Raw genomic sequence first — 27,878 nt, forward strand, 5'->3', positions numbered from 1 at the left:
AAACATATCGCATTCAGAGATCTGTGCAACTCATCAGGGTGCTATGATCTAACCACAACAAGACCAATATCAGCTATACTCTACGCTAATCTGTTGCTTCATACCGTGCAGATGCCAGTCTCAGGGTGGCAGGAGTCAGAGTGGCCGTTGCATTCACAGAGCTCACAGTGGCCCAGGTACAAACCTCCTCCAGTGCGAGTGTATCCAGGAGCACAGTCCTTAAAGAGACATTATGTGATTTAGAGAATGATTAGCATCAGCAATTCAGGAAAAAAATCTGTGAAATTCAGAGAGGATCAACAATTTACCTGGCAGGAGAGTCCCTGGTATCCAGGTGGGCAGCGACACTGCTCCACCTCGAGCGCCTGAGCCAAGCCGCTGTAGTTAGGCACTGAGACTTCCATGCTGATGTCAAAGATACTGGAGGACCGCATCTCAGTGGAGTAGGATGCTCGAATCAGGATGTCGTCAAGGTCAGCCAGGACCATCATCAAGTGCTCTCGGGTGGCGGGCATGCCATCAGGACGGCGCCAGTGTTCCTGGGAAACAAAATGAAGACATTTACTGTTTAACCTCTTTCAAGAACGCCAGCATCCTCTACCAACATTACTGTCTTTCGGAGGCTGTAGCGGGTTATTTTAAAGCTAGAGTGGTATCATATGAAACAGGAAGATCTAAGGAAACTACTGGTACCAACAATGTCATGCTAGCTTGTTGGAAAGGGGGTTAAATAATGCTCCAAAGACAGACTAAATTTTGGCGAGGGACAACCCAGCATGGCCATTTTCAAAGGGGTTCCATGACCTCTTACCTCAAGATATCCTACTGAAAATGATTTTAATAGGTACCCGTTAGTCTCCCCTTTACAGAATAACTCACTTCTGGGCAAAAAGCACACAGTTTTTTTGCATACTGTACAAATGTGTTATTTAGTTGCCTATTGTATTTATGTATTTTGACATACTGGGGTCCCTAACAGTCTTGGAAACTGCATAAATTGGGTCTGTCTGGAAAGCTGAGACTCTTGTGGATTCAATGAGCCCAATTTTATTCATGTGTGATGATGTTAGCCTCCATAGTAACCATTTCATTTCTACTTGATCTCACTGTATAAAATGACCTATTGTGACCTCTGGGATGATCACAGCCTCATGAAACTTTACAGCCACAAACCATGGCACAAAAAGTGCTGTTAGGAGCCACTCACCTCTTTGAAGACAATCTCAAACTGGTTAGTCTCCCTGCTGCCCTGCTGCCTCCTCTTCCACGGCTGACGGGCTACCAGAGTGATGTCATTCCCCTGCAGGAACAACACTGACAGGTGAGTAAACGCTACAAACGCATGTGAGAGTGGGGGGAAACATTGAATCAACATGAGGGCGTACACTCACAATAATCTGGACGTCGCCATCATCGAGCAGTGTTCCTCTTGGACCGGCCACATAGGAGATGCTGTATTTAATCTTGCCGCCGTAAGAGCCCACCTAAGACACGGTCAGGGAGGGAGAGGCTTTAGATCTTCTGCCAGGTCAAACAGTGCTGCAATTCCCACGATGAAACAGAAACATCAAATGTAGGAAAAATGGATGCCAGATGGCTTCTTAGAGCAACACGGAGTGAGCTGCAACATGAAATCCACTGTACTAGAAGGATGTGAGGAAAGTTTGTTTAAACATCTGAGAGCTACCATGTTAACAGGATTTAGTTCACTCATGATGGGGAGTAATGCTGATGTTGTCTGTGGCTCTGGTGAAAGCTTTCTTAAATCTGAAAAAATAACGCTGATGCTGTCACAGTGATGTCATCGGGATTATCTGATCTTGAGTTGAGGATTTAAGGAGAGCGCCACTTAATTTAAGAATTCCAGTTTGTTGTTATTTCCATGGCCTTAGAAGGTTTGATCAGTATTTGTGAACATGAGCTCCTCTCTCTCATAGCAAGAAACCAAAGAAGTGTCTCTAACCTGTGATGTCATAGGGTATAGAGTCTGGAGCTGCTCTACAGGCTTTTGAGATTTAGGAGAGAGTTGCTCATGTTTTTGGACTGTAACTTGTATGTTTGATAATGGGTGTAGTTCCCCTTTAACACTGACCAGCTTTAACAGAAAGCCTGCACTGCAAACTGAGGGTGTGGGGCTCAAAAGAAGTGGGTATTTATAAGGCAGCGGGGCTTTAACTTAATATGCTAATCAGCTGCATTAATGGAATTGAAGATTTTTTGGCACTTCACCCACGACAGAGACAAAGGACCTTATTTAAATGATCTATAGTACATGATCTAAAGTAGTGTTTCCCAACTGGTCCAGCTACGAGGTCCAGATTTCTCCTCGGTCATTAGCTCAAGGTCCACACAGTTTAATATATTCAGCATCATACTTGCATTTGGCCATGTTGCGAGCTAGTGTGCTGTCTCTGTTAAGCAGCTGTCAGTTAGCACTCACTCTACAGCAGGAAACAGCACTTCAGAATAAAAGCTCTGTGCTGGAAATTCACTGTGCTTCTAAATGAAGACATGTTTGCGAGTCACTAGCGGTCCATTCAGAATGAACCCACAACCCACTTTTGGAGCACGACCCACCAGTTGGGAACCACTGTTTTTGAGTACATGGCACAACTGCATTTAGTGTGTGTCCAACTCTACTTCTGCTGGTGAGACAGCACACATTCTGGGTGCGAAGTAAGGTGCAAGGGGCAAAAGAGTTGTATTTAGTCCCTTAATTAATCATAGGTGTGTCATTGGCATTACATATGTTTAACTAATCACAGTGTTATCTCCCTTCCCTTTAAAAGCCTGGTGTGCCTGCACCTGACACATCGCTACTGACATGGATCTGGCAAACTGGAGAAGCAGTAAGAGCAGTAATGTCACTACAGCAACTACTGTGGGGCATTTAAGCAGCAAGACTATTACTGTGGTTATAAACTTCACAGAGGAAACAGAACTAAACTTTTAGCTTCTCAAATTATCAGTGAAGTTACGCTGCTCCTCGTGTGTTAATGGGGAGTTGGACAGCAGCTCTGCTCTATGTTCACACTTTAGAGAATGTCACTAATATTTTCCTCATTAATGATGCATTATTTCACCCACCCACAACCCATCTGCATGTCTGTGTGTGTAACATGCAGAGCGTACACATGTTGTAAATCCACCTCTGTAGGTACATTTTACTATCTGCATAAAGCGCCCTTTAAAAAGCAGGAAAATACTGCGCTGCTCTGATTCTATCTGTTGGTCAGTGGCACAGTTGCTTTCTGCTGCCTCAAAATACCAATCTGCCAACAACGTGCCTGATCACACCCTACATCCCCATGGGTGCACAGATGGGCATAAATATATCTGAAACTTGCAATGACAGTTGCATTGTGCGCAACTTTGCACCAGGTGTAAGGTAGGGCCCTGAAAGTCTCAAAAGTTTTATTGCTCATTTGAGAGTTTGTAAACTTTATGGAGATGCAATACCACACCACTGGAGTGTGCCTTTAATGACACAGACGATAATTATATGACTTCTTGTATTTGTATTTTAAAAACCTTCTTAAATTAAATGTTAAATCACAGACAACCAAGCAGGTGAAACCCTAGAGCAGTGTTTCCCAACTGGTCCACAGGGTCCAGATTTCTCCTCGGTCATTAGTTCAAGGTCCACACAGTTTAATACACTCAGGGCCTAATTCACAAAGAATGAACTGCGGCCGCTGATAGCACCTTGAATTGCACTTCATTTGCACCCGCAGTTTGGTCCGTCTTAACGTCCTATTCATTAAAGATATTGCGCTAATGATATACCAGCGCAAACACGGCCACAAAGTTTGGCAGCTGAGTGCAGTTTGCCCCTGATTTGCCCCTGACTGCAATTAGCCACATGGCAAAGTATAAATGCTGGCTTTGCACCAAGAACACCATGGCAGAACAATGGCAGACTTTGTTTGGCAAAGTACTGAATACTGTGTACCCTCATGTAGTGATGTCTGCTGGTGAGTCAGTCTAACAGTGTCGGATGGGTTGAGGCTGTGGCTTTTTTCGTTATCTTTTGAATTTAATATGAATTATGGTTTTTGTTCACGTTTGTTTCCCCCGTTTCGTAAAATAAATTATTGAAAGTTGCTTTTGAAGTGCGTGACAGAAGTGCGTTTTGAGAACACTCAGCCCTCAGTGAGATACTTGCATGTGACCATGGCGTTGAGCGAGTTTGCTGTCTCTGTCAAGTAGCTGTCTGTTATTCACTCACTCTACAGCAGTAAACAGCTCTTCAAAATAAAAGCTCTGTGCTGGAAGTTCACTGCACTTCTAAATAAAGTGTGTTTTTTACAAACTTTACTCATTTGTGATCCACTTTTGGACCGTGACCCACCAGTTGGGAACCACTGTATTTACAGTTTCTGGGTCCGTGTACTTCACGGCCATTCGTTTTTCGTTTCGAAATAACGAATTGAAACACAGAAAACCAACCATTATCCGTTTTTTGTTTTGAAATGACCAAACGAAAAAGGAAAAAACGATTCGTCTACTGTTTTTTGTTTGATAATAAAGACAAGAAAAACCGGAAAAATGACTTTCCGACTAGGAAAATACACATGAACGCCTGCTCATGTCGGAAAAACAACTCGGAGATAATTTTGGAACAGGAGTTGCGGACTTGACTGAAACTGACGCCACTATCACAGAAAACTGACGGACAAAAAGGAACGTTTGGTCCATGGTAATAAAACTTTTTATTAATTCACGTATTACATATCATATTTTGCGGCCGTGTAATGTGGTATGCCGTTAGTTGCTGTCCATGTGGAGTGACCTAGATTAGTTGGAAAAGTTATTTATTAGCATAACATGTCAGATAAAGCAATATTCTAGTAGTTATAGGAAATGTACATGCTCTGTATGTACATTTCATAGACCACATTAATGCAACTTATTGGTCACAGAGAAGAAATGAACAAAAAATAGAGAAAGGAGTTTCCCACAGGGTTTTTTTAAATTCCCAAATTAAATCGGATAACGGATAATGGATAATGATTCGTTTTCCGTGTTTCTTTTCTTTATTATCAAATAAAAAACGGGAGATGGATCGTTTTTTTTCCTTTTTCGTTTGGTCATTTCAAAACAAAAAATGGATAACTGTTGGTTTTCCGTGTTTCAACTTGTTATTTCGAAACGAAAAACGAATGGCCACAAAGTACACGGACCTTTCTGTCTCTAATTGTGTGTGATGAATGATGTGTGTGTTTTATTCTGTGAACAAAAAAAAGGTGAAACTTCACATGTTAAAATGGTACATGCCAGAGGATGAATGTAGACCAGGAAGTCTAGAGGACGCTTTAAGGGAGGACTGGGACAGGGAGTCAGGGAGTGTGAACATGTGAGGGAGTGGACAGAAGGGAGTGTGAGGTTGAGAGCTGAAGGGTAGTGGGAGGACTGGAGGACACTAAGGGTGCTGTATTTTCTGTGACCTGGAGGAGGTGGACCAGAGGGTCAGGAGGGGACGTCGCCCAAGAGTTCTCACAGTTACCTTATCCCCTGTGAACTGCGCTGGGAGCTGCCAGTAGAGCAGATCATCCTGGTGCAAGCTGAAACCTTTGTAGACCAGAGCGTACTGAGAGGCAGAGGAGGAAGGAGAGGCATCAGAGAAAAAGCCACAGATGGAGCGAGAGGCAGCGAGACTAAAAAATAAGCAGGCAGAGAAGCAGTGCGAGCAGGCGAGCATGAAGAAGAGTAAAGCCCGACAAAAATCTCAGGACAAATGTGCAACATAACATACAGCTAAACTCTTTTAAGAACATGTTGTTAAGTGCGAGTGCTGTTAAAGGCTCCGCTGACAGTTTGATAACAGCGTAGAAGTCGCATTGTGCTTTGCCTGACAACCAAAACAACAACTTCCACTGTCAATAATGTGAAAATGACAGCTTAACGTGTGCTGCAGTGAGAGGCTGCTTTAAAGTAAACAGCAGTATAATGACAGAACACTGAAAAACCAATGTTACTCTCAAGTGGACAATTACAGTGACAGCACTGAGTGGGAGCTACATGCCTAACAATGAAAAATACCACCCAGTCGAGCAGAGGTATTGTGCAATTATCCATCCTTTGGTAACTATAAACTAAATATATTTCACTTTTCGTCAGTGGATCATCTGTTAAGTGCTGTTTCTGAAGTAAACATTAACTGCCCTGGACAAACTGAGGACATCTGGTTGTTAGTTAACTTTTAAAGACCGAGCATGCACCAACAGGTGAGCCATGAGGTCAGCCAGTCAGTCATGCCACTGTCTACCTTGCTGCCGTCCCCAGAAGAACGAGCAGAAGTCTTGCTCAGTGTGTTCTTGCTCTGTTGATCCGCACCAAAGAGAAACACAAGAAGTCACCAACACGACCGAGAAACAAAAAAGGCTCGTAAACCTCTTGCGATCTCTGACAGAGTGTACCTGCAGATGGGGAGAGTAGCCTGGGGAGTAGGCTTGGGGTCTGGTTGGCCTAACTGAAGAGGAGATACCAGATGGAGGGGAAGGAGGGCTCAGGTTACGCAAAGTATATCGAGAGGAAGAGGAAGTTGGGATTCGAGAGGAATGAGAAGAAGAAGAAGAGGAAGAGAAGGAGGAGGTGGATTTAGAGGAGGAAGGAAAGAATGGAGGGGAACCAGCTCGTCCATTGGAGAAGTTAGAGATGAGTGCCCAGACCTCGTCATCCAGCACTCTGACATCTGCCTGGGGAGCGGAAAGTGAAGTACCGGAAATAACAGAAGATGTGTAACCATGGGAACAGTCAAAATGAGGGGGACAGGGTTTAGTTCTTCCAGGACGTGCATCGTCGACATCACTGCAAGAAGGTGAACATGCTAGGCAAGTCTACAATGCTTGGATGTGCTGCACAACAACGTTTGGGCTCAGGTTGTGTTGGGCTCATTACTCTTTAAGTGTAATACATCACTCATTACTATTTTCAAAAGTAATATTTTTAGTTAACTTATTATTCCCTGCTGATAATAATTCGTTACACTACTCGTTATATTACTAATCTGTTACACCCCACAAAATTGGCATGAGCGCCTCTGTGTGTCGGGGTAATCATCAGTAAGCGAAGCTGAGGCGAGATAGCTTGCAGATTATTTTGTTACTTGGGGTCTTCTGTTGCCCGTGACTGGTATTTCCCTTAGGATCAGTCTAAAGTTGGGAGAGTCAGTGGTGGAGACTGGCAACAATTAAAATTAAGTTTTGTTTGTATAGCCAGTGTGGGGCTGCAGCCATCCTCAATGGCCGAGGAGGGCTCACCTTTGGTGCGGTGTATTTCCTGGAGCTTCCTGTTGTGCTGTCAGATATGGTAGGTGTTTTTCACAGGAGGAAGAGTCTTAGGACCACTATTTGGAACAATGATGTTCTTGTCATCTTTCCTCCCTACAAAATCAAAGTAATGGGAACATTTCCAGCCACTTAAAGTGAGCGTTTCCATCCCCCAAACTAACTTGCTGCTTTGTGACGTTCATGTGCAGCACAACGATTACGGAAATGAATCTGCTAACGTGATTGTTGTATTTTTAAGTCAGTATTGGGGTGATAACAAAGTAACATCATAACGAGTTATTATTACTAAACATTTTATCAGTAACTAGCTCTTCTTCTGGAAAAAGTCATTTTAAGACAGTGATGTGTCACTGCCCAACACTGAGCTCAAGGGAACTATTCTCACTCCAAGCTAGAGGTCGACCGATTTATCAATTTGGCCGATAGGACGTTTCATAAACTATCCTTATCGGTGTTACTTGGCTACGATAGTGGCCGATGGCTGCGCAGCCTCAACCACTCACGCGGGGATGAACATCACAAACCAGAGCTGAAGAAGGGAAGGTTGTAAATGATTAGTGGGTAAAGCTCCAGAGAAAGCAGGCCCCCTCTGCCGTGTGACTGGAATGTATGGCTCATTTTAAGATGCACTGACATGCATTTTAAGCCCTAAATACAGAAAAGTCTGTGACTGAGCGAATGCCACCACTTCCTGTTTCAAAATGAAATCCCCTGAGGCGCTTTGACCTACTCTTGTTTTGTTTTTAAGTTTTATGAGAAGTACTTTAAGTATTTTGAGAGTACAAAATTACTCCACTCAAAGTATCTTGTTAAACATAACATTTACATTTTTCAGCCCTGTCAAATACCAATTACAAAATACTCAAAAGTACTAACAGAAATACTGCCCATCTAGGATCACTGTTTGGCATGGAAGCACCATACAGAAACAAAGTCGAGGAAACGTCACTGAGTATCAGTCCCATTATTATTATTAGCTAGATTTACAGTAAGTTTGATGTTCAGTTACAGATTTATTCATTACTTCAGTGATCAAGATCTATTTCTTTGACTTAGATGTTTAGTTAAGTAGTTATTTAAACATTATCCACTTGCTTATGCAGTTTCTAATACAAAGGAAGGCAGGCCAGGCACTTGAAAAACCGATCAATGACGTAGGAAATATAAAAAGCCTTTACTGTAGTGAATAAATCATTAAAAGAGCCAGCGTGATTAAACAACTGTTGGTCTTTGGGCTTTGAAAACGACGGACAGCTACAGCGGTTGAAAACCATTTGCTCTTTTAATGTTTTAGCCTCTACAATAAAGCCTTTTTAATATTTTCTCCCTTGTTGATATATTTTCTGGAGTGCTGTCCTGTTGTACTTCGCTTTCCATGAGCACCAGATTACCTTTTGATCTACGTTTGAGCTAACACAAAAATCAACAACTTCTTGCAGTGCAGAAACTTTCCTGGGACTTCGCGTTCCAACTAAGACCTCTTTGTGTTTCACACACATGCAAATGCACACGCAGAGTCCGACACAACATGCTCCTGCTCGGTGACCTTTCATCACACCGAGGTGATTCTCCATGCTGCTACATCTATGAACCAAGGGGGAAAATACTTCCACACGAGTCCACAAACTGTCAGCGTGTTAGCTTATAATGACACAAACACTGTGCATCAGTTATTCTCATTAGACGTGTGAGTGTTGCCTTCATTACAACAATCTACAGTGCAGTTCATACCAAATACCTGTCTAGCTCTTTTGGATCTGTGGTTGTCTCTACGTTCAGAGGCCATTAGGTTCCAAATGGAAGCATCCTTCCTTTGCTGCTCCTCTGGCGAGTACGGGGCACTCTATTGGTGTGGATAAAGCAAGCTCTTTGATCACTTTCCTTATCACTGAGCTGATGGTATTTGGGAGTGTTATGGCAGTGTTATTCGAGCAAAGTTAAACGGTATGAAGTTCTTTAATGGACCATTGATGATCAATCCATTTACATGGCTCATGTGATGTGGAGCAGAAAGCAATTTCTGTGTGCAGTTTGCACTGTAATGTAAGTGGTCGAATCAAAGAGACACTTAGTGGCCATCTTCAGCTGAGAAACTGCACACACTGCTGTACAACACAATGTTTCTAATAAACAGTAAACACAAAAATCATTAAAACCACAAAACATGATGTGTGTAAATCCATCATGTACGAATGTAACAACAAGTACAATGTATGGCATTCAGTATAACCCATAATGCCACATTAACAGTTAATTTTAAACATGCAAACAACACCGTACTTCAAACAAAAGCTACAGTCACAACATGACAACCACTGACTGACATTACTGTACCTGCTCCGCTCGTTTCGTGCGAGCAAAGAAAGAATCTTTCTATAGAGAGTACAGGGGCAAACACAAAGAAACAGAGAGCTATGTTATGTAAGTGGAAACTGTGCACATCATTTTATCCTGTGAACACAGATTTAAGAAGATGAAATGGAGGAAAAAAGTCGCACAGAAAAAGCAATCTGCTTGAAAAGAGAGATTGAAGTTTGAAGAAAGATGAAGCAGCAATAGAATAAGAATGGTCTACAAGTTTCTGATGAGCCCCTTATAAACAGCATTAAGGGTTTTGTGGTCTTGCTTGGTTTACTTCCACTGATCTAGTTGCTGCATGCGCCCTTTGATACTGACCTTGTCTCCCTGGTAAACCCCTGGAAGCTGCCAGTAATGAGGCTCCTGTCCCAGGTAGTCGAAGTTGGTGTAGGACAGCTGAGTGCCTTCAGTGGAAACCTCCACGGTGAAACCAGTGGCGATGCGGTTGGTACGTTGACGGTTCACCAGAGCGAATCCCTGGAAGTTCCCCGGAGAGAAGACTGAGGACACCTGCCAGAGGACATTTTGAAAATACAATCAGGCTCCAGTAGAAGACAGAGTGAAGAAAGCATGACTTTAAGGGTGCTTTCAGACCTAGAGTTGTCTCCTTTGGTCTGAATCAGGGACTAATTATGGTACAAAGTTGTATAATTGCCTAGAGTTGGTTCGTGTTCTCACGACAGCATTTACAAGCGGACCACATCAAATGCTTTGTGTGAGAAAGCTGCTCTTGATTGGTCAGAATTTCCATGTGGGAAAAATCCAGGAAGTAAAGCAAACGTTGAAGAAGAGTACACTTGCAAGATAAATGTAACACTTTCTAATGTCACAATGGAGGGACAACTACGCAGGTTGATTTTAGCGCTGCTCATCGTGGACTATATTGCTGTCATTGTTCATTTTAGTCAAACCATACAGTTTGAAAACGAGACGCGGCTCCAACTAGAAAACAATGTTTTGATGCATTGGATGTGCTGAATGTGCATATTAAGGCAGTACAGGAGGAGGTGCACATTAATAATCCTCCAGGACTGTAACATGCTCATGTTTAACCCAAACAATGTGTCATGTGACTGCAGTTGGTTCAGATCCAGGTCGGAACACGTTCTCACCACAAACGAACCGCACCAGAGTTCATTTGTAACCGGACTGAGACCAACTCTTCAAGAAGGTCTCCATCCGGTTGTTTTGTTGCGCACCTGAGTGTGATTGCTGTGTTCACACCTGCCCAAACGAACCGCACTTACGGGGCACACCAACCTGAGTTGCTAGAAAGTTGCTAGAAAGATGATCAAGGGCAAAATGTACAACTGCATTCCCTGGGCTGTCTAATAATCTGTTGTTGTCCATCTCTGCAGTACACGTAAGAAAGAAAGCCTCCAAAACAATAGGCTGCTTATGCAACACTGGAGCTCGGCAAAAGAGAATTTAAAAAAGACAATACCATAGAAAGCAGGCGTGGGAGATGCTACAGTTGCCACACATTTTGGAAGCGACTACTTCAGTGAGTAGTCACTTCTGTTCTTCTGACTGTTCTTCTTGATCTTCTACCTATCTGTTGATTGACAATACTGGTAGGCCACTGCACTTAAGTGCCAAGCTGTCTTTTTATTTACTTGTTTGAGGCTAACTCTAATTGTTCAGTCTTTATGTGACCTTACAGGCTTCATGTTTCTCATCCTTTAGCACTGGGGAAATTCTCAGAAATAACAAGATCAAATTTATCCTTGCAGTTGTTCAGGGGAGAGTAGATACACAGAAATAATTGCCTGTTTGGGGAAATGATTGTCAATCTCTGGCCAAAACCACCGATGGATTTGGATCTCACTGCTTGGAACCACTTAAGGCCATGCAACCTGGAGACCTCAGAAATAGGGAGGATTTTGAAACCAAAGTGGGGGGTCTGGGTGTCACACCCCTGAAACATTTGAGTTTCAGAGACTTTTCCTGTGTTCTGTTGACTTTTAAGGAATGAAAATAACAAAATAATAATTATTGCGGCATCATTTTGTGTTAAATACTTTTAGTTTGGTTAAGTTTTTGGGATAGGATTAGGTTCTCTGCTGCTGCTGGTACTCCAGGAGCATGCCAGGAGGAGGGAAGGAGGCCAGGTTATAGGCACCAACAGCTGGAAGTCCTTCCTGGACCACACACCCCTGAGTCTTGGATGCCTAAGCCAGGCAGTAGACAACTGGTAGACAGCTGAGTACCCCACTGTGATGGAGGAGAGCAAGCCAAGCCCCCCAAATCCCAGGGGCACTACTCAAACCCCCAGCTAGAAAAGTCCCATTACGCACTTGTATTGTGGTCAGCTGTGTATGACTCATGTGAGCCCAATGGGCACTCTTCTCCGGCCCCAGATGGTCGGAGGGGGCAAGCGCCAAAAGGAAGGAAACAGTAGACTTTGAGAGTCATAGGGCTTATACACGCCACACAGTGCCAAAAACAGGTTGTGATAACGAAAAGGAAAAAAAAGGTGTGGAAATCTGTCATAAATCTGGAAAAATATGGGAGAATTGTGACCCGTGGAGGAAACCAGAAGAGGACTATGAAAAACAGGAAGTCTTGGCAAGTATGACTTAAAACTGGTGTGATGAGGGGCAGATTTAGACCACACACATCTTACACTCCAAAATAAAAGTGTAACACACTTGCTGATGTGATCCCTGCCAGGAAGGATTGCTTTGTCCGGAGTAAATTTCATATTTGGTTTAGTTGTTCAGAGGTACGAGCCACAGAGCTGTTGCTGTGCTATTGTGTCATGCCCCTATTAAAAGCCTTACCAGGTCTCTGTAGTAGGTAGAGCTGGAGCACTGCTGAGTGACACCCATACAGAAACAGGACAGGCAGCCATCTTTGTTCTGCGGGCTGAGATGGAAGGTTCCAGCCTTGCAGCTGGAGCAAGACGGGCCTTCAACGTTCATCTGCAGCACAGTATCAAGAAAGGGAGACAGAAGACTACCAGTCAATCTCAGTCTTTCTTAGAAGTGGGAACAATGATACAAAAGATATTAACAACAGCCAGAAGGTTGGTTTGTTTGATCACCTTGCAGCGGCACACACCACCACTGCAGCCTTCACTTCCTCTCTGGTCACAGTTATAGCAGTTACCTGTAACAGGACGGTAAGGCAGAGAGTTACAGTATGTACCAGCTCTCTACTGAAAGACATGAAGGTAATCTTTACAACTTTTTCTTAGATAAAGAACAAACCAGAAGATGGAACCACAGACATATATATGTAGACTGTCAATCTGTTGCAGCAATACATTAACATCGCCGGCATATTGGAGAGAGCAAGACTTGCCTGTCAACAAATGTAATCTGGGGAGTAGCATTACTCCTGGATGAAAAGCGCTATAATATCATGAGCCACTTCCACTGACTGGGGTGTTATAGAGTCTGACGGCTGTGGAGACAAAGTATCTGCTAAAGCGTTCGGTCCTGCAATGCAAGGAAATAATCTGATCACTGCGGCTGCTTCTCTGTCCTGCCATGATTTTGAGGAGAGGGTGGCTGTAGTTCCTGAGGATGGCCCGCACCTTTCTCCATGTGCGTCTCTCCACTACAATCCCCATTGAATCCAAGCTCTTGATAAGCACTGAACCCGCCCTCTTAATTAGCTTGTCCAGCCGTTTCTTGTTCTTGTCCATCATGCTACCTCTCCAGCAGACTACAGCGTACAAGACTGCACTTGCCACCACCAAGATTATCAAACAGACAATGGATTGTAGTTGTTTGTTTGACTGCCAGCGTTAGGTAGGTAGCTAGCATGCTAACGTAAGCGAACCTTCATATTCCCAGGATCGTGCCTAGGTTCAGACAGGAACCAATCTAAATGCACATTATGTTATATAAACACGTCTTCTTACTGTGGCCTTTCTAAAATGAGCAGTGGGGAAAGTTACTATATTCTGTTATCATCAAGGAGTTGATAAGCAGGCAGTGTTCGCTTGCTAGCTTGCACACTAGCTGGTTGAAAAGTTGTCTACTTCCACATTATTTTATATAGGGACCTCCTCAAGTATTAACCAGGAAAAGAAAGCCAAACCCGTGCATGACGAACTTGAGTTTACACAATTCCTTGTGACAATGAATTATTTTACACCACATAAGTAATTCAGTTCATCTAGCTTAATACATTCTCCTCTATAGACCTTTTTACTGTTAGCAAACAGTATGATGTTTTTGGTGGGCTGAGCTTAGCTGGAGGCAAAACAATTCTCCGCAGACATTAGCTAACTCTAGCTAGCAAGTTCTATGGCTTGTTTTGGGCAATGGAGGAAGATGATGCGAGTAGTGTGTTCAGAAATAATCGTTCTGCGTGCCGGAGCGCCATGACTCCGTCTATCTTGGCACCCAATAACACAACAAGAAGACATTTTAAGACTCCTATGTAGCCTTCAGCCCTGTGGTGACGAGTCGTGTTTTGCCTCCAGCTAATGAAACAACGTCATTGTGACATCGGACCTAAAAGAGTCTAGCAGTGATTATAGCCTAAAATATCAAGATTCTACATAACTGGAGACCATTTCTGTCCTACACCATCAGCGTTGCCAGATGTACAATAATTATCGTATTTGTACGATAATTTGGCCCTCTGTACGATGTACGATCAATAATCCCAAAAAAGGCCAAATGTACGATAATTTGACCATTTCATGAATGTGTGGTTGTAATCAGTATGCCAGAGTTTTTTTGTGAGCCCTGAAGGCATCTGTACTCATGTGACATGTTTCCAGCCAATCGCACTTTGCTTAGCGTGAGATACGGGTGACGCTTGTCTCTGAACAGTGAGCATGATTGGCTGAATGGTCAGGTGTACCCGCCCCACGAGGAGCTAGGACCCGTCAGGAAGTCGAGCGAGAATGAGATTCAAAACAGAAGAAGAAGAAGAGGAAAAAACAGAAGCAAGGAAAATGGAAAAAAAGTAACCCAAAAAAGTAAACACTAGAGTGACTATATCTGCCTATAGCGCATCAGTAGGATTGTTATTTTGGTTATGACGGATGTACGATAATTTCCCTCAAAATACGTTAATTTTGAGTCTCTGGTATGATAATCCTACTTTTCCCACCTGCCAACGTTGTACACCATATAAATTATTGCAATCGGTTCAGAAATATAAACTTTATAGTGCTTTCTATCCAGAAAAACTGCAGCTCCTCTACTTGCATTTGTTAACTGGCAAGTCTTGCACTCCCCAATATGGTGACAGTATTGAGGTACGATCCAGTGACCAATGTGGACTCTATGTTTCTGTTTCTATGGATGGAACAATATCTGTCATGTTCCTGAATCACAACACAGTACGCACCATTGAGTTCGTTGTTATTGTTGCCAACAGTACATCTTTGTCCAAGCTGTGGGTTGCCAGTGTATCCTGGGGCACATCTGAAATAAAAATAGACAATGTGATTGAGTAAATATTTCCAGTAAAGGAGGATACAAGTTTTAACCCAAAGAACAATGAGACAGGAAGCTGGGAAGTCTGCAAGAGGTGATACATTTGATGAGTTGTGTCCTTTGGGGAGTCTTCTTGACCTGAGCCAAACCTCAACCACCAACAAAGGACTGAGTCATTCAGACGAGGGACACGCAAACTGTCCTGTTGTTCCATCCAGTAGGTACACATATCTGCACCAAGGACTCATCTTAAATTCACACCCAGATTTTTCCCTGAATACAAGCTGTTCTCCCAGTGAAGAAGATAATGAAATATTGCTTGGAGATGGATGAAGCACAGCCGCTGCTAAAACATTCAACATGTCTCAGATGTTGATTCCATCTCTCATATAAGGGTGGTACAGCCAAAACTGAGGAACACCTTTACACAGGAACATTAACAGAGGAAATATCACCAGATTTCAAGGAAATGTTGTAAATAAAAGCTTCATACAGAACTGGACAGGAACTGGAACAGAGCAAAGCAGATGTAAGTAGAGAAAGTACTGATAAAGAGAGGCGTAGAAGAAGCTGCTAAAGAGGAAAGTTATTTCTAATATTGTGACACAGCAAAGCAACACGCCATCAACCCAAGCAAACAACGCCACTGCCACCAGAGCAAAGGCTTATCCAACCACAGATCTGTGCAGGGTGCCCTGAGGACGGCTGCTATCAGTCTTACCTCACCTGTCCTCTGGCAGCTCCGCCGGTCAACAGCCAACAAGAGGACTTCCATGCTATGAACTTGCTTTGGGGAAACTGTATTCAAACTAACTCCTGAGACGTACAGCAGTTTCTAAGGCATGGTTATATCAGTCCTTCCAGTCAGTGTTGTTTTATAGATTTAAATAAAAGGGTAATTCTGATTACATTGGGAAACAGAAAATATAAGAATACAGATACGATTATGGGAAGCTGATAAAAGGCTATAAGGAATGGTCATACAGCTCATGACAAACACAACATGACAAACTGGTCTCATAACATACAGAAATGAAACTAAACAATTTCACACACTAGTTATATTTAGATATGATCTTGAAAACTGGGTCCATGCATTCCTTATATTTTTCTACATGCTGATGATTTGAAAGATTTTCAGTAATAGACCAAACCATGGTGGGATTATTGGGTGTGAGGCATCCAATGCTTTGGTCTTGACAACTACTGAACACACTGCCATGAAACTGACTACAAATATTCACGGTCCCCAGATGATGAGTTCAGTTGCTTTCAGCAGCATCAGTCCTTTCTTCTAGTGTCACCATTGGGCAAAACTATCAACAGGTACATACGAAATATAAAAATGTAATGTACCATTTGCATTAAAATGTCATGCTCCACAGAGGATGATCCCCTTCCACTCTGGCCTCACCATGAGTTTTCTGGTCTCATAACACTTATGTCAAATGATGTCAACATTTACATGATATATTTGACTTCTGTAGAATAACTTTTCACACAAGAATTCCAAAATAAAGGGCTGGATTTCCATGACATCAACCGTGGGAATTCTTTGTAGCCAAAGGATTAGGTCTTATTGCTTTGCTGAACTCACGACCTTTCATCTACATCAGTCCATAATGTTTATTTTTGTCATCAAGATTCCTTATAACTTCACTGGCAAAATGCCATGAAATTGGTTGTTCACGTTCATGCTCTCAAGAGATTTAATCCATCACAAAGAGTCTGCAGCCATGCGAGCAGTTCTATCTGTGATGCTATTCTTGGGCACAGCTGTGCTTTGTGCTAAATGCTAATATACTCACAATAGCAATGCTAACATGCTGATGTTTAGCGGGTAAAATTTAAGGCTAAGGCTGTAAAAAGTATTGGACAAAACACATTTTGACCTGCTGTTGGCCAAGTCCTGGATCAGGTCAGGTACCCACAGGTGACCCCAAAAAACAAGATGATTCACAAGTGGTATTTTGTTTGTTTTCCTTATCCACTGTGAGGGTCCAACAACAAAGGGATGTCATATGCTGTAAAGCCCTCTGAGGCAGATTGTGATTTGTGATATTGTTCTTTATAAATAAAATTGAATTTTAATTTTAATTCTGGGTGCTAGGGATGCACCGATCCAATATCTGGATCGAATATCGGCCCCAACATCATCAAAATAGATGGATCGGGTATCGGAAAATGCAACCTATACCTGAGGCGATCCTTTCCCTTTAAATCTATTGCGACCCAGGCTACGTCATACGTCATGGAGCGAAGGAGAGAATCTGCTGTCACACAATTGTTTATTTTTGTTAAAAATAAATAGTTAATCATTGCATTAATCTGTTTCGTCTTGTTTCATTTTATCTTAGGAAAGAACTGTGTAGTCGTCAATGCCTGATGCCTCTAGTCTTTTCTGTTCTACATGTAAAGGTATATAGCTTTTTAGATTAACCATGGTATCGGATCGGTATCGGGTATCGGCTGATACTCAAAGCCACAGTATCGGGATCGGTATCGAAACTGAAAAAGCTGGATCGGTGCATCTCTACTGGGTGTGGTTCTGGGTAACACAAAAAACATGTGGGTCGGACTGCAAATGTTGGATTATACATATAAAAAATGAAAATAATATTAATAATTTATTTAATGTTTTACCATTTTAATCCTCTAACAGCTGACTTTGTGTGTTTGCTCTGTCTTATGCACCAGCTGGAGTATGAGAGCCATTTCAATCAGGTACGTACATACCAACAGACATGTTAACTGTGGACATGTGCTGCTCAATATTACGAGAATAAGCACAACAAATCCAAAAAATTGTACTTCCTGAATTACCTTTATTTGAAAATACATTATGTTAGTTTCACATGTATGAAATGGCAAAAACAGATCACTTTGAAAAAGCTGGCTAACCAAATTATCTGAGCAGCGCTTGGTTAATTTATTTGGTTTAGACAGATTTGTGTGGTGCCGGGGCGGGTCTTGTGTAGGACTCTGGCTGGTGTTGCTAAGTGAAAAGCAGGGGAGTCACCAAAATCATTAGAATTCATCCTCTGGGGACCATAAATATCTGTAAAAAAAATGTGTGGCATCTTTTATGGTCCAGTCACTCATATCAATACATGAAATTATTATTGTAGCACGTACAGCCACTAGCGGGATATTAGATTGTTGTTGTTGTTTGTTATGTACAGGTTCTTTATCCTTACAATTTAACATTTTAACTAATCTCCTTACGACAACAATAAAAAAATAAAAATGTAAAACATGTTGGGGTTCTTTGATAAAAACATTCAGTACAGAACACATACTACAAGCAATTAGTCCTAAAACCACAGGGTGACACTGAGGTGTTGCCTGACACCAACATATGATTGGAAAAGCCAATTAAAGCATACCTTTGTGGATACAGGATATAAGAATGATGGGCATGATGTTTTCAAAATAATCTAACAAAGGTTTGGGGTTGATAACTTGTAAAACTTGAGGTAGTCTGGCCATAACACAATGGACAAAGGTATACACACAAGAGGTACTAATGCTAAGCTAACTCTTCATAGCAGGATTTTGTGCAATAGTTCAGATTATAATAACATATACCTTAAAAGCCAATAATATCAAAATCATAACACCACATCAGGATGGCATTCAACATCTGGAAAGTCCCTCTAAAGTAACACAGTGTCATAAAATCAGTCCCTTCATAATGTTCCATTGACGCAGTTGCAGTAATACACATAAATATCAGGATTAGAGTCTGGAGATATAAAAACAATGGAAACAAAATACAGCACTTTATTCCCTAGTCATCAGGGATAATTCTGATAGGAATGGCCAGCCTTCCCAGGACAACATGAAGAGAACCGTCTTGATGCTTTTGATGCTTTGCAGACTTGTAATTTCCTTGTAAGAGCTGCAGTAGGTCCAAAACACCAGCATGTGAGTTTGTCTTCTTTCTCCTCTGCTGGGGTTTTTTAGTTACTTCTTTTGCAGTAGTAGCCTTGGTTTTAGGGGGAGCTGATTTCTTTTTCACTGTTATGCTCAACCTTTTCGCAGTCGTAGCCTTAAGTTTCGCAGGAGTCGTTCTTTTTACTACTGCGTTAGACTTCTTCTTTGCAATAGTAACCTTTGTTTTGGCAGTAGTTGTCATTTTTACTGTTGTCTTTGACTTCTTCTTCGCGGTAGTAGCCTTTATTTTTGCAGGAGTCGTCCTTTTTACTGTTGTCTTAGACTTCTTTGCAGTGGTGGGCTTTATTCTAGCAGGAGTCGTTGTCTTTACTGTTGTGTTAGATTTCTTCTTTGCAGTAGTAGCCTTGGTAGGTTTTGTGGTTGTAAGCGTGTTCTTTGACGAAGTCTTTGTAGCATTAGAGACCAGCTTATAGGAGTTGTCCTTATGTGCCTTTGACAATTTCTTTGAATCACCTTCTGAAGTCTTTTCGCCCTCCTGGACCTCCTCTGAAACTGGAGCATCAGATCTAAATGCCTTGTCATGTTCATTGTTTTTTGATGAATCCTTTTTACCAGACTGGTCAGGCTTTGGTTTGTGAGATGGTGGCTCCAACTGAAATTTAGTAATGGCTTCTTGTTTTAGTTTTGTTTGGTTTGGCTGTGGAACACGTTTGGCTGTCACAGAGGACCTCCTACCTTCAGGCCTTTTTGTGATTGTAGATGTTGATTTTGAAGTGTTCCTAGGTTTAGTCAGGGGGGTCTTTAACTTTGCTGACCTTGTTGAGACTTGACTTCCGGATGACCTGGTGACTGTGTTTTTTACTGGTGCATCAGTGGGTGAGGGTTTGAGTTTTCTCACTCTTTGACGAACAGATGTGGACTTGTTCGCGGGGAGGCCTGGGGTCGGTATGCTTTTAGGCACTGTGGCTCTACTGGTGAATGGCGCTTCTGTGGGTATAATTCTGACTGGAGGCTGAGGCGTTGAGTACAATGGGAGTTCGAGGACGGTGGTGAGTGAAGGCGGAACCCTCCTCTCTTGTGGTGAGCGGGAGACGTGTCTAGTACGTTTCATCTTGTTCATCTCCTGAGCCAGGGCGGTGAAGCCATCAATCAGGATCTCCAACCTTCCCTCTAGTCGGCTCAAACGGCTGTCCATGTCTATGTAGCTCTTCTCCAGCTCACTAATCTTCTTGTTCTTCTCCCAAGCTGACTGCAGAGTGAGGAGCTCCTTCAGCTGGGTGCCGAGTTTACTCTGCTGGTCCCCCATACTGTGAATACTCTCCTTCATGTCAAGCGTGTTGCTCTCCAGCATGCTGAGACGCTGATTGAAGGTATTCAGGTGAAGCCGGAGTAGCTTCTGGAAGCTGGCGTGTCTGCTCTCTGGGCTGGGTGTGAAGCGTGGCGGGAGTCTGGGTGCTGATCTGTTAGGGGTGACTGAGACAATGCCCACCTCGACTGCTGGAGGGGACCGAGTCGTGCGATGGTGGGCTGCAGTAGACAGTAAAGACCTTGTAGGGATGATGGTTGTCTCCATGGTTTCACCATCATCTCCGCTGCCATATAGCTCTATCTCTTTCTCCCAGCTGAAATTGAACACTGGTTCAGCTCCACATCCCACAGGTAGGAGGCCATCTATGTGCTTGTCCAGGAAAGGGTCCCCACAGCTGTCTGCAGATGGCTTCTCTTCTCTTAATGTCAAAACAGCAGAGTCAGGTATGATGCAGGCAGAGACGTTCAGATAATAAATGATTCATAAATTGCGTCTTTCACCCAAGTCACCTCGTCATCTTTGCCCTCGGGGCGGCAAAGATTGATCAGCATGACAGGAGTCCTCATAAATGCCACGTCTACATTTATGTTGTAGAGACCCAGAAAATATATTTGGTCTGTGCACAGACAGAAATCACGTGAGCCAACACCTTAAAATTTCGCTACCAGCAAAGCGCAAAGCTGAAGCAGAAAGCAACCTCTGAGAAGACTTTTAAAGGTGAAGCAAAGGACAGAGGAAAGCAAAAGTGAGCTCTACAGCCATCGAAACTAAAGGTTTCCTCAGGACATACAGCACTTTTTATTTGTCTTTCGGCAAATTTCTTTTCCACAAACAATAAAATCTGAGTGATGACATACTCAGTACCACCAAAGGCCCCTTATCCTATAACAAGGATATATTATTCTACTGCAGCAGGAGTGACCTTACATTTTGAAAATCAATAAATCCAAGAAAACAATAACCACCAGCAGATCTAGAAAAACAGCAAACAGTACAAAACTTCAGAATGGGTGGCACCAATTTGCCTCTCCCATCCCTCCACTGACACCACTCAGTGACAACTGCCGGGAAAAAACAAGAGAGATGCGAACCACAGACATGCTTATATCCCTTTCCTATGATGAAACCACTGGGTGCGACTGCCAGCCCCTGCTAACCTTGCTGCCGGCCAGCCCAGTAACCCAAAACACTGAGCCGCCTCCAGACGACCATGAGAGGAAGAAAGAGAGGAAAAGGAAAAGCAGAAAGAGAAGGAGGGGGGCTTACCTTTCACAGCGCCTGCCAGTATATCCAGGGGGACAATTATCACATGTCGGCTGACCGTCAGACTCCAGATAGCAGGTTGGGGAGAATCTGTGCCAACAGAGGGCACACCACGAGGAAGCTCTTATTGGCAGTAATCATATTATTTCATGTACACTGTGACCTTTTTTTATTACAGGACATTTGAGTTGTTTCTGCTCTCGCATTGCACTGTTTACTTTGCCTAATCCAGCATTAAACAGAATAATTAACAGTAATCTACACTGACTGAATATATCTGACACAAGTTGAACAGACTTTAAGACATAAACTCACTGGTTGCTGGAAGAGGTTCCAGGACAGGGGCAGGGCTGGCAGGCCTGAGCACCGCCTGTTACCGGGTTTCCATAAAAACCAGGCTGACAGCGCTCACACCTTGGCCCGGCGGTGTTGTGGAGACATTGCTGTTGGTCAGGACACACACAAATAAAGAAGACGTGAAATCCGTGGAACAGTTGAATATACAGTACTTGAGAGTGATGGTGTGTTTCCACATGTTGGGATTCGCCAAGAAACCATTAGTGCATTCCACTGCACGGATCAAAGCAGCTTCTCTGCTGGCAGAGAACTGAGAGAGACGGGAAGAAGAAGAAGGGTGGCATAAAACCTACCAGACACCTGCCGGTCTCTGAGTCACAGCTGCTGGCGTGACCGTTGCAGTCGCACCTCTCGCAAGTGCCGAGGTAAAGGCCAGAGCTGGTCCGAGTGTAACCTTCATCACACTCCTGCAATGACATGGAAAAACACCTCAGGTTAGAGACAAGTGATGACAAAGAGGAAGACATCTTTGTTCCACTGCAGCGGGGAGACACACTGCAATTATCAACAGTAATGGAAAGAAGTTTACTGTGCTATTATTAACAAGCTTAGGCTTGTGATCCCCATTCTATTTTCAAATCAAACTAAAATATAGCTGCAAGCAGTGGTTCCAGGGTTCAAGCCAGCATGGACCGTCAAAGGTTGGAAGCTACAGAGGATCAAGACCTTTGACAGTTTACAACACCAACATCAAAGAAACTAACAAGTTTTATAATCATCGGACAGTGAACTACGTGAATCTGCCAAGTAGGACATGCTCCTGGATCAACATCCAATGTCGCACTCCAGGACCAACATTGCAATCAACCAATCACAGCCCTGTGACATCATCAGCGTGCTGCTACTGTGCTTCTTTCAAAACTCCTTTTTTCTTCTTCAGTTTTCCATTTTGAAGCCAATACAATTGAACAGAAGCTACTGCAGGGTTAGCAAGTAAGCTTGCTAACTAGGCTCGCTCTGCTAATAAGTAAACTTGTAGACAGACTAGAATATTAGCAAGTTAGTTTGCTTAGTAGATAGGCTATGTTAACAAATAAGCATTTAACACATTTCCCTCCTTTTTCCTATGTTGATCCTAAATAAATAATCACATTACTCCAGGACCATCATCATCATCATCATCACGCTGATTCTGGATTATGCTGACATAAACAACAATATTCTAGTCTACCGGCAAGCTTACTTGTTAACATAGCCTACCTAGTTAGCAAGCTAACTCGCTAATAGTCTATTGACAAGTTTACTTGTAAGCACAGCCACCTTAGTTAGTAAGCGAAGTCGCTAATATTATGGTTTATTGGCAAGCTTACTTGTTAGCATAGCCTACCTATTTACTAAGCTAACTTGCCAATATTCTAGTCTACCGGCAAGCTTACTTGTTAGCATAGCCTACCTATTTACTAAGCGAACTCGCTAATATTCTAGTCTATTGACAAGTTTATTTGTAAGCATAGCCAACCCAGTTAGTAAGCGAAGTCGCTAATATGATGGTTTATTGGCAAGCTTACTTGTTTGCATAACCTACCTATTTACTGAGCTAACTCGCTAATATTCTAGTCTACCGGCAAGCTTACTTGTTGGCATAGCCTACCTACTTAGCAAGCTGACTCGCTAATATTCCAGTTTATTGGCAAACTTACTTGTTAGCATAGCCTACCTACTTAGCAAGCTAACTCGCTAATATTCCAGTTTATTGGCAAACTTACTTGTTAGCATAGCCTACCTACTTAGCAAGCTAACTTGCTAATATTCTAGTCTATTGGCAAGCTTACTTGTTAGCATAGCCTACCTACTTAGCAAGCTAACTCGCTAATATTCCAGTTTATTGGCAAACTTACTTGTTAGCATAGGCTACCTACTAAGCAAGCTAACTTGCTAATATTCTAGTCTATTGGCAAGCTTACTTGTAAGCATAGCCTACCAAGTAAGCATGCTAACACGGTAACCCTGCAGTAGCTTCTAAAGTTTTTGTTCTGTGTTACTGAGGATTTTGTTCAATTGTATTAACTTCAAAACGGAAAACCAGCTTAGCTCTTTGTGCTTCTTTTGATATAAGCACAGGAACAGCCCACTGATGATGTTGACTGGTTGACTGCAACGTTGGTCCTGGAATGCGATGGGATGTTGATCCAGGAGCATGTCCTACTTGGAAAAACCATGTCATCCATCGGACAGTCCAAATCTGTACCAGGCCATACTCTTCTTTGGCAATACTTTCACCCTCACATGCAAAAACATTTTGTGAACATGCTTCACTAGCTTAATAAAAAATATCCAGTGTGTTTGGTGATGATTGAAGTGACTGTCACTGGTTTATGGTCAAATTTTGTGCAAGGCCAATGCATTTGTTTGGTATTGGCAGTGCCTCCTACAGAACAATTCTAAATCAATTTTACACACTGGGTTTAACACTGTTATGAAACACATCCTGTGAGTTTTGCAATGACTGAACAAGTTTGCAGGTATGGTACCTGGCAAGAAGGTCCTCTGTATCCCTGTGGACAGGCGCACTCCTCCACCTCCACAGCACGTTCATTACCAGTGGAGTGAGGAACAGCGACGTCCATCTTGATGTCGGAGATACTGTTTAACACAAAAAAACCACACAATTAGTAATAATATTTGTGTTTTTAAGCGCAGTGCTCTTGGATTCATCTTCAGGTATGTGAATGAGCTGTGCAGTGACAGAGGAAGCTCCCACTGTACCTGCTCTCAGCCATGTTGTCTACATAGGTGGCCCTGACCATGAAGACAGTCACATCCGCCAGGGCCATCAGCAGGTGCTCACGAGTACACGGCTGCCCATCAGCGCGACGCCATGCAGACTATCAGCCAGAGAGATGAAGAATGCACAAAAGAGAAAAGTTATCTACCAGTATCGTGTGAGGATTCAGATCTAGCTACACAATACTCCCCCGTAAACACTGATACACACCTCTCTGAAGGTCACGGTGACAGTTTGTGGGACACGTGGGAGAGCCTTAGTCTGAGAGTAGTGCTCCAGGAAGATGCCGTTTCCCTGGAGAACCACATCTGGCTGACCGTCAATCACCAGTGAGCGCTGGGACGGTTCAAAGCGCACTGTGTAGCGAAGCTCCCCGCCATAGGCCGTCACCTGTTAGCAACATGGTGAAAAAAGAAGCTCATCTCAGCGATACTGAATGGTGGAAAGGTATTTCACCCCTGTGATGGTGTGTGTGTGTGGGGGGGGGGCGGGGGGGGGGTCACAAGATACCCATCGCTGTGAATTCAAGATAAAGGTTCAAAGGAGGCTCGCTGTGTGGATAAGTGCAGCCTTTTCACTTGACAACATGTTGAGGCATGACTGAGTGGGACGGAAGGGGCAGAGACATCTAGCCTCACTAACAGTTGACAGGTTTTTCCTCTCTTATCCTTGAACCTGCTCTCTGCTTTGTTGTTTTTCCTCTCACCTTATCTCCTCTGAAGCTCTCAGGCAGGACCCAGTAGTAGATGTCGTTGGGGACGCTGGAGAATGAGCGGTAGACGACTTCAGAGGAGCCCCTCTGGGAGATGCCTTCAGAGATAGTTTTAGTGTTGGCACTGTTGGCGAGGGAGAAGAGCTGCCCGTTCACCCCTCCTCGCACCTAAGAGACAAACAATTTGTCTACATGAGATGTGAACTGAGATTTACAACACGTTGACTGTTTGCAGACTGCATCTCACCTAGGGCTGAGTTAAAATAAATCATTCAACAGTTTCAAATCAGTCTTCATTTGAATGATCAGGTATTAATTCATGAAATCTGAGATCTTTTAATATGTGCCTTTTTCCATGGATGCATGAAACTTTAAATGGCAAGTAGATCTACTTTTTTTCGTGTTTCTCAAATTGAAACTTCCCAAAAGCGGTGATGTAGGATACAGCGCTGATGCCCTCCCTTCCCTTAAACCCGACACACGCTGTTCGCTGACAGTATAAACATGAGAAATGAGCAAAGTGCTAGCTTGGAAGATTTGAGTTTGAAAGTGGAAGATGGTGCTACTTTATTACTATTAAATATTTATTCAACCAGGTGAATAAACATTAAGACTCAAAGTAACACTGCATTTGTGCTGTATAAACACATTTATAGATCCATAGTGTATTACCTACAGTGGATGGTAATTGGCACACTCCCAATTTAGAGAAGCAGGCAGGAGTAGCAGGGCACAAACACTAAGCAACACCTTGTGTTCTGCAAGGTAAATATGCTCTTTCTGTCAAAGGAGTTGTGGAGAGGGGCAGCAGCAACATAACATATTTTAGCCACTTGAAAAAGGACCACCTAAAAAACATCCACATCAGTTTAAGTGTAATTATTCAGATTATTTTACTGCTTTACATTGCAGTCGGCCCTTCCTGACAGGGAAATGAAGCTGTTATGTCGTCCTTTTCAAAGCCACCACAGTTCATTGACTAAAAGAGTAATTTTACCTCACAGTACACAGGAGTTGCTGGTCTACCCCTGCCTCCATCGCTTAGTTTGTTTGTTATTTTGTGACTTTGGAAACTGAAAAAACGTGGTGGCCACAACAGTACATGAGTTTATATGCAGCAACGACCTCATGCAGAAATCTACAGCACGTAATGTGGAAAAAAAGTCTTTGGAAGAGATTGGGAAAATAACATTTTAAAGCTAAAACAGACAGACTAAACTTTGAAGTTTTGTATGTGAATATAAAAGGAACAGTAAAGGGAAGCTACAGAATGATATAAAAACCTCAAAAAAATTAAAAATATGAACCCACCCTTTAACTCATCAATCTCTTGAGAATTAAAGGCTGAAGTATTGCAGATTATAGTACTGATAAACGCCAAGTTACAAGTTCTTTTGGTGTTATTTACGATCAAGCTGCAGCCTCTCCTCTGCTCTGTGTTGGATCTGCAGCTGCTCCTCCAGATAAACATATGGACACTGCGATTTACAGCAATACAAAATTGGTATTGTACCTAAAATATCCCTGATTGAATCGACATTAAATCACAATGGGACCTTGCAAACCTCAATCAAACTGGTTCAGGAAATTAGTGGTAATACCGAGTCCTAATCTCACCATGTAGTATCTGAAAGGATTTGCTGATACAGCACAACAACTGCACAAACACATCATCAAACTCTGACACCAAAAATATTTCACACTTTCCTTCACAATGCATCACTCAGTAACCCACCTGATCTCTATTCCAAGTGGAGCTGGCACACTGTTTGGACACGCCCATACAGAAACAACGTAGACAGCCCTCAGGGTTGGTCTCTGATAGGTGGAAGAATCCAGGCTTACACTCGTCACACAGAGCGCCTGCCACGTTGTTCTGCACACACAAACAAACCCATGCACATATGTAGTCCATCTGCCTGTCAAACTCATTTCTTTCATTGACAAAAAATAAAAGAGTACGACACGTCAGCCTCATAAAACACAACTTAACAACATATTTCACCATAAATGGTCATAATATAATCCTAATATCACCCAGCAGTTTGCCACACTGCATTTATACCTTGCAGCTGCACGGCCTGCTGCTGGAGCTCAGAGTTCCTCTGTTATCACACTTGCCCGGGCTTTCTGCAGGGGAGAGAGAAATGGATAGAAGATGACATATGGGGTGGAAAGTGCACCTGGGAGCGTTCCAGCAGTTCTGCATACCTGAACCATGACCACATACTACTGCCTACTGTAACATCACAACCATGGTAATCATTACACAGACCTCCCCGTGGTCATATCGCTAGATGGTAAAACAATCCAGGTACAGCTTCTGTCGATTTCATGCCTTCAAATGAGAATTTCAAAAATGTCGGTGCAATTTGTTGAACATATACTCACGGTTAAGGACACATTTTCCATTAGGCAGGAGAGGGTTACCCTGGTAACCAGGAGCACACCTGAAATAAAGAAAAAATAAATAAAAGATATGATTTAATGTGATAAAATTCTACATGACGTTTATTAAAAGATATTTTAAAGTATGTAAAAATACTAACTAATTTATAAA

At 42.8% G+C, this 27,878-nt stretch overlaps 1 protein-coding gene across 11 annotated transcripts in view; it reads right to left on the reverse strand.

The window, feature by feature from the left end:
• Window positions 1-27,878, reverse strand: part of hspg2 (heparan sulfate proteoglycan 2) — a 167,704-nt gene that overhangs the window by 53,668 nt on the left and 86,158 nt on the right. For 7 of the 11 annotated variants that reach the window (XM_049581471.1, XM_049581476.1, XM_049581474.1 and 4 more), the window contains 23 exons: window positions 27,710-27,768; window positions 27,384-27,448; window positions 27,054-27,194; window positions 25,313-25,486; window positions 24,817-24,996; window positions 24,588-24,706; window positions 24,353-24,464; window positions 22,175-22,288; window positions 21,840-21,967; window positions 21,528-21,614; window positions 14,967-15,043; window positions 12,697-12,761; window positions 12,434-12,574; window positions 9,969-10,160; window positions 9,627-9,665; window positions 9,031-9,135; window positions 6,420-6,698; window positions 6,269-6,322; window positions 5,507-5,590; window positions 1,392-1,484; window positions 1,208-1,300; window positions 309-539; window positions 105-218 (listed from right to left, as the gene is read on the reverse strand). In XM_049581471.1, the coding sequence (XP_049437428.1) occupies window positions 105-218; window positions 309-539; window positions 1,208-1,300; window positions 1,392-1,484; window positions 5,507-5,590; window positions 6,269-6,322; window positions 6,420-6,698; window positions 9,031-9,135; window positions 9,627-9,665; window positions 9,969-10,160; window positions 12,434-12,574; window positions 12,697-12,761; window positions 14,967-15,043; window positions 21,528-21,614; window positions 21,840-21,967; window positions 22,175-22,288; window positions 24,353-24,464; window positions 24,588-24,706; window positions 24,817-24,996; window positions 25,313-25,486; window positions 27,054-27,194; window positions 27,384-27,448; window positions 27,710-27,768 (2,746 nt within the window). The remainder of the gene's footprint in view (window positions 1-104; window positions 219-308; window positions 540-1,207; window positions 1,301-1,391; window positions 1,485-5,506; window positions 5,591-6,268; window positions 6,323-6,419; window positions 6,699-9,030; window positions 9,136-9,626; window positions 9,666-9,968; window positions 10,161-12,433; window positions 12,575-12,696; window positions 12,762-14,966; window positions 15,044-21,527; window positions 21,615-21,839; window positions 21,968-22,174; window positions 22,289-24,352; window positions 24,465-24,587; window positions 24,707-24,816; window positions 24,997-25,312; window positions 25,487-27,053; window positions 27,195-27,383; window positions 27,449-27,709; window positions 27,769-27,878) is intronic. The other 4 variants (XM_049581481.1, XM_049581480.1, XM_049581477.1 and 1 more) reach the window with 3 other exon arrangements.

Source organism: Epinephelus fuscoguttatus, linkage group LG7 (assembly GCF_011397635.1).
Source record: "Epinephelus fuscoguttatus linkage group LG7, E.fuscoguttatus.final_Chr_v1".
Lineage (NCBI taxonomy): Eukaryota > Metazoa > Chordata > Actinopteri > Perciformes > Serranidae > Epinephelus > Epinephelus fuscoguttatus.